We start from the raw sequence: 6,318 nt of genomic DNA on the forward strand, positions 1-6,318 counted from the left end.
GAAAAAGTGCCTCGAAGGTAGGCAACCGCCACTCAACCACACACATCTGCCATGCGGTACTGCCTACCCGGGAAACGGCAGGCGTTCTTTGGTTACGCTGCGCTAAAACTTGCCTCAAGGAGGAAAACAAGAAAGAAAACATGTTATTTTGTTCAGAGTATGCCACACAAAACGTGTCGACACATCCAAGCTGACCCCCCCCCCCCCACCCTAAAAAAGCTCTTACACCACTGCTGCCTGGACTGCTACTGCTGCTGCGCCGCTGCGCTATAGGACGCTCAGCAGCGGGGCGATCGGAAGACCTCCCAGAGAACTCTCTCTCTTCCGTTCTTCAAACAACCCATCACCCTGTTTCAGTAGATTAAGACAGCGTTTCCGGGTGTTTTCAGGGACCTGAGCTCTCCGATCGCCCTCCGGGCAGGCCGCCAATTTCACGCAGCTGATTGGCGGGTTTGCCTACCTGCGTGTCGCAGGCGCGCCGCTTGCCGTTACCATTAGCCTTGCTAGCCCCAGGACCCACCTCATGCTAGATTTAGAGTCAGATTCTATAGCCAATGGTTTTGGGCATGGCGGCCAATCAGGGCAGCAGTAAATAGCACTAAACAATCCAATCGCCGGCTAACAGAGGAGGAAGACCAGTGAGTAGAACATTAAGGCTTCTGGCTCATGATTGGTCGGGCCTAAACTCCACTACCGGCGTGAAGTATAGAGGCGGGAAGTCCTCGACCAATCGGGTACGTTTATGTTCTACCCCCTATTCTTCTTCCCCCGATAGCCGAAATACACTTTTAAGACGCGCGGCTCTCGGCGAGTCGGACGAGTGAACTGAAGAGAACAACCCCACCCCCACCGCACTACAAAGCTCCACGAAACATGGCGCTTCTGTTCTATCCAATACTCTATTCTTGCTTGTCATCAAATTAGAATGCACCAAAGCTAGCGGTTCAGAAGGAGTGTAAACGGCAACTGACATTTTCACCTGTGGATGTAAACAAACAAACCTAACCTCGAAGCTCCGGACATAATACACTGTCAAATGCCTTTCGTGACGGTCTTAACCTACCCGAAAATCGGTGGAAGGCTACTAGACTACTGGAAGGTCTAGAAAAGGGGCACAATTTCGTGACGAGATGAGATTTTCACTGGATAGTCCTAACCTGCCCGCCGTCAGCAGGAGGCGTGGGGCGTGGGGCTGGGCTGCGGGCTTGAGGTAAGGGGGCAGTCTTTCCTTTCACGATTATCATTGTTGACGCTTGGGAATCAAACGGCCTTAAACTACTGTGGGAGGGTGCACTATAACTTGGCAGGGCACTTACCTATTGCTTTGATAAGTTACACGGGGCAGCACACGATCCGAAGCGATGCTGCCTGTCGTGGAGGTACTGAAAAGGGGAGGGGGGAGGGGGCTAGCGTTCACTGGTCGGGTGGCTCGGGGACGAAGGTTTTGAGGGTGTTGGGAATAAGTAATTTCGGGGAGAAACGACGAAAAGAATCGCGGCCTGATGGCATGAAAATTTATCTCAACCTCTAAAAGACTGCAGTGGGCGGGTTACTATCTTTTATTTTTATTTTTTGTGAGAGACCTCGACTTCTCCATACGAACTTATTTCAACCCTTCTTGGTGAACCGAAAACGCTAATAAAGTTATCTTTTTCGTTCAGTTATGGGCTGGGCGGGCACTGCCAGGAAAAATGGTAATAAAAAATGTTCGCCATGAGCAATGAAATATCAAACCAATTTCAAAACGATACCAGAAATCAGAAATGCGACAATATTTTTGTCAATCGAATGCAAAAACCGACAGTTGACGAGAGCCTGATACCGTTCCGATATCGATCTCATATTCCAGTGCTCTCTTGGAAGAATGCAGAAATTAGTTAATTACATGGGTACCTGAGAAGAGGACTTTATGTAATCTAAAGACACAGGGGAAGACGGGGAAGACCCCCCCCCCTCTGTCTCTCTGTTTTTCTACCCCCCCCCCCCCCCTCCACCCTCCCACTTCTCTCTCTGCGGCTCTTCCCTTGGACTTGGCTTTAGGCCGGGGCCCACAGCAGCCTGGCGCAGCCGGCCCTCGCCCAGTCTCGACTGCGATGCTCTCGGGTCCCGATGCGCGGGCGGCTGCCGCGGATGGTGCTGTTGGTGCTTCTCGAGTGCCTGTCGTGGTGGTGCTTTGTCCTGCCCGGTGCCTTCGTTGAGCTAGACAGCGACGCACACGCCCGCGCGGTGTGCGGCGCCGGGCCGCGGAGGCTGTGGGTGGCTGAACCGGCGTAGACGGTCCAAGGTGCGGGGGCAGGGTGAGTTTCGAGGACAGACCGGCGGCGTCATCGTTGACCTCCGACAACCGATAGAACAACGTCTTCTTCTGTTATGGGAGGGGAGGAAAGGGGTTCCGACTGGTTAGGGGCGGCGCGGCCCCTAGAGTCTAGAGGCCACTTAGAGTCCACTCTAACCCGAACCGCGGCCGCCGCACTGCGGGCCAGCCTCTTCTGTCAGTGGAGCACCTGGACGCTGGCCAAGTAGTGTCTGCCCTCTCCGTCACTGGGCCGCGCTGAGCCGCACCCCTCTCCGCGTTTAATTAAAAACATCCGGTTATACCCGGCTTGGTACAGGGTGGGCGTGGCAAACGTACATAAGCAGACCTGGCTCGGGTCCTACCCACAGCAGCTTGGCCCGCGTCGGGCGACCTTGACCAATGTCACGTGAAATGGACGTCCCGCTATAGGCGGTCATCATTTTCCATCATCAATAAGAGTTTTCGCCTTTATCTCCGGCAGATGGCGCTGGTGCAGGTGGAGCCGCTCTGCCGGCTCGGGCTGCAGGCACTGGCGGGCCCGCTGTTGGCCGCGGTCGACGCCGTGCTCGCTGACGAGGAGACGCCCCTAGAGACGGACGGCGGGCAGGCGGTGCTAGAGGTGCGTCGCTACCTTGAGGCGGCCCCGGGGGACGTGCTCGAGGCCCTGTTGCAGGCCGTGCTGGCGCGCTCCGACGTGCCGGGGGCGGCCCGCTGCGCCGCGCTGCGCCTGCTGCTGCGCGCCGACGTGCGCTCGCTGGGCGTGGGCGTGCTAGCCGCCGAGCACCACGCGCGCGCCGTCCGCTGCCTCCGCGTCCAGGGCGCCGGCCTGCGCGCGCTCGACCTCAAGGGCGCGTGGCTGCGCGGCGCCGACCTGGATGCCTTCTGCGACGCGTTGCGTGAGCTGGGCGCCCTGCGCGTCCTCGGCGTGCCGCACGCGGCCACGGACAAGCTGCTCGAGGCCGTGGCCACGCACTGCCCCAAGATCACTGCTCTTGACGTGTCCGGCGAGACGGACGTGTCCAGGAAGGGGCTCGAGGCACTGTGCGCGGGCCCCGGCGCACCAAAGGCTTTGCAGGTTCTAGACGTTGGGAACCTGGCCGAGGCTAGCGTGTCGGCCGAGGACGCTGCGTTCCTGCTCCGCTCGCTGCCCAACCTACGATCTCTGGGGTCGTACGCGCGGGTCGGCGCTGCCCTGCTGTCACTGCAGGACGCCGAGGACACCAAGAAGCCTCTGGAATCGAGGCCGACCAGCGCTCCTCTGCGCCTCGAGTACCTCCGCGACATCGGAACGTCGCAGCGCGCCGCCGAGGCCATCCTGGCGCTGTGCCCGTCGCTGCGCGCCGTGTACCTGGACGCCCCTGCGCCCGGCGTGCTGACCTCACTGTCGGCCCTGCCGCTTCTGTCCGACCTCAAGCTCCACCAGTTCGACGTGCCCGAGCTGGAACGGCTGCTGTCGGACGCTGGCGTGCGCGTCACCGAGCTGGAGCTGCTGTTCGGGCGGTCAGGGCCGCTGGACCTCGCGCGCCTCGCCTCGCTGTGCCCCGCGCTTTCGCGCCTGGAGTGCTACTTCGTGGACTGCTCCTCGAGCGGGCGCGCGGCCTGGCCCGCCCTGCAGTCCGTAGGGGTGTTCCACGCGCAGCTGGCGCGCCATGCCCTGCTGGACCTCGCGCTGGGCGCGCCGCGGCTGCAGCGGCTGGGGGTGGGCTGCGCGCTGCCGGACCTCAGCGACATGGACGTGGCAGACCTGTGCGGCGACGAGCTGCAGGAGGTGTGGCTCGCCCAGGCGGGCCGCCTCAGCCAGGCCGCTGCACTGTGCTTCCTCACGGGCTGCCCGCGGCTCACCAGCCTAGGCGAGCTCAGCGGTTGGGACGTGACCCCCGACCAGGTCGAGGAGCTCCGCCGCCACTGCGAGCTCTCCAACTTGGACGTCAGTCTCTGGTACTTCCCCCGCAGTGACGGCGCGCTGGCGCTGTTGGAACAGTAAAGCAGCGGGATTCGAGGTGCGGTGCGGATGGCTTTGACTGTGATGGTAACTTTGTACAAATGTATTCAGACTGGTATAAGTAATATTGTTTAGAGTTGTCGCTGGTTAAACGTCTATCTAGTCTTGATGAGAACTTTCGGACCCTGCCTATGCTTTGCTGTATTTTCACACGATAGTTACAAGTATACAACAATTGTTGAAATAAAAATTGTGAGAGCAATTTGTTTCACATGATTGTGCTGTTCGGTATACAGGAAGGAGAATGGCGGGCAGAACACAATTATTCCTGATTAGTCTACCCGTGGCTGGGCCGGGTCATACCAAGAGTGGAAACGACTATTATTGTTACAATTTCACAGTGGAAATTCTTTGTAAAATTATGAAATACTTGATGTTTGTTTTTACTCTATGAAAGTCATTGGAAAGATCCAAATCGTTCAACTCAGAATTGCAAATTGTGTATGTTTGTCTCTGCTTATGAATTTCAACTGTAAAATGGAAGAAATTAATGATATTTACTTCTGTTAGTGTGCCAGGTCAGGCCAACGACCCAAACAGTATGCGGGTTTGCCTACTCGCCCCACCCGTATGGCACCATAGCCCCTAGGGTAGGCAAAGCCGCATACGGTTGAGTCGTGGCCCTGAAACACGGTACATTTGGTGCAATGTATGAGCGGTCAGGAGGTAACATAACCAGGCAAGAGTAAATAAAATAATTTTTAAGTAACCATAGACACTACCCCCTGTTCACTATTGTCTGTTAAAATAAACCTGCTTTTTAAAAATACCAGGTCTAGCTTCCTGCAACCTCAGATGGCTATGGTTTGGCCCACGGGTACTCGGGGTGATCCTTGACTCTGCAAAATACAGAAACAGAAGATTATAGAGAACAGCATCCACTTAAGCGCGGGACCAGGCGTGGCGAGCGGCAGACGCACCCAACTATCAGCAGCATGTCTATGATGCGGCCCTCCTCCCCGCGGTCCAGCGCGTCCAGGGTGTCCATCTCCGCCTCGCTCAGCTCGAAGTCGTAAATCTGCCGCAGAAGATACAAAATGAGGCAGCTGGCAGAGCGTTGCCCTAGTGCTCACTAGACTATACCGCCTGGCAGCCTACGTCGATGTTTTGTCGCAGGCGCTCCGGGTTGGTGCTTTTCGGCACGGCAACCAGCCCCTTCTGGATGAGGTGCCGCAGGAGCACCTGGGCCGGCTGCTTAGAGTACTTGTCGGCCAGCTCGCGCACCTCCGGTAAGCCCAACAGATCAGGCAGCTGCAACCTGAGCGCAGCCAGTCAACCAACACACTCAGCACGCCCTCCCCATCCTTCCTCGAGAAAAAGAGTTAGTAAATTTTGATAGGATACAACGCTGTCCGTACCCGTCAGCAGTGTTGAGCCACTTAGAGCCGGGGCTGCCGAGGGGCGAGTAGGCCGTGACGGTGACCCCTCGTTCGAGGCAGAACGCCACCAGATCGGGCTGCTGCAGGTAGAGGTGCAACTCGATCTGATGGTTGGCTGGCTTGATGGTGCAGTTGTCGAGCACCCGCGTCAGCTGGCGTTCGTTGAAGTTAGACACCCCTATGTGGCGGGTGCGGCCCGCGTCGACCTCCGCCTCCAGCGCCTATCAAGAGACCGGCGATCAGCATAGCGACTGCGGCCGACGGCCGCGCACCACCTCAACGGCCCCGCACGGCATGGCACCTACTCCCACGCACCTTCCAGATGGCCACGTGGTCCGTTTCCATGTCCAGAGCGCCGGTGCCCACCTCACCGGCGACGATCTCGTCCAGGTTCTGCATACCGTGCCGGAGCATGCCGAACGGCACGTGGATGAGGTACAGGTCCACGTAGTCCAGCTGCAGGTTCGACAGTGAGGCGCCCAGGAACTCGGGCACGTCCTCGGGCCGCATCCCCATCATGGGCAGCTGCGGCAGCGCAAGTAGTGCGTCAGGGGTGGACAGCTCTCTCTCTCGCGCGCGCCAGGCGGGCCTGCCTGGCTCCAGCCAGACAGCTGCTGCAGTGCACCAGGGGCGGGTAGGCA

General features: G+C 58.3%; 3 protein-coding genes across 6 annotated transcripts in view; 1 reads left to right on the forward strand and 2 right to left on the reverse strand.

Moving 5' to 3' along the window:
• Positions 1-1,617, reverse strand: part of LOC113204522 (uncharacterized) — a 3,566-nt gene extending 1,949 nt beyond the window's left edge. The window contains exon 1 of one of the 3 annotated variants that reach the window (XM_026419724.2): positions 1,317-1,617. The gene's annotated coding sequence lies outside the window, so the exon portion shown is untranslated. The other 2 variants (XM_052264746.1, XM_052264745.1) reach the window with 2 other exon arrangements.
• A 440-nt stretch (positions 1,618-2,057) lies between these two features.
• On the forward strand, positions 2,058-5,067 carry LOC113204542 (uncharacterized). The gene is made up of 2 exons (XM_052264740.1): positions 2,058-2,297; positions 2,778-5,067. Exon 2 carries the CDS (start codon positions 2,778-2,780, stop codon positions 4,278-4,280), a length of 1,503 nt encoding a protein of 500 aa, XP_052120700.1. The 5' UTR covers positions 2,058-2,297; the 3' UTR covers positions 4,281-5,067.
• The window catches only part of LOC113204541 (aldo-keto reductase family 1 member A1-like), a 2,368-nt gene continuing 1,034 nt past the window's right edge, over positions 4,985-6,318 (reverse strand). Inside the window, exons 4-8 of one of the 2 annotated variants that reach the window (XM_052264742.1) lie at positions 5,993-6,202; positions 5,657-5,898; positions 5,397-5,556; positions 5,219-5,316; positions 4,985-5,137 (exon numbers count right to left, since the gene is read on the reverse strand). In XM_052264742.1, coding sequence (XP_052120702.1) covers positions 5,098-5,137; positions 5,219-5,316; positions 5,397-5,556; positions 5,657-5,898; positions 5,993-6,202 — 750 coding nt within the window. In that variant the 3' untranslated portion in view covers positions 4,985-5,097. Of the gene's footprint in view, positions 5,138-5,218; positions 5,317-5,381; positions 5,557-5,656; positions 5,899-5,992; positions 6,203-6,318 lie in introns of both variants that reach the window. The other variant, XM_052264741.1, reaches the window with a different exon arrangement.

This window comes from Frankliniella occidentalis, unplaced genomic scaffold (assembly GCF_000697945.3).
Source record: "Frankliniella occidentalis isolate FOCC.00 unplaced genomic scaffold, Focc_3.1 Scaffold21, whole genome shotgun sequence".
Taxonomy (NCBI): Eukaryota; Metazoa; Arthropoda; class Insecta; order Thysanoptera; family Thripidae; genus Frankliniella; species Frankliniella occidentalis.

Coding starts and splice junctions, on each gene's coding strand:
- LOC113204542 (XM_052264740.1), top strand. CDS start 2,778: ATGGCGCTGGTGCAGGTGGAGCCGCTCTGCCGGCTCGGGCTGCAGGCA.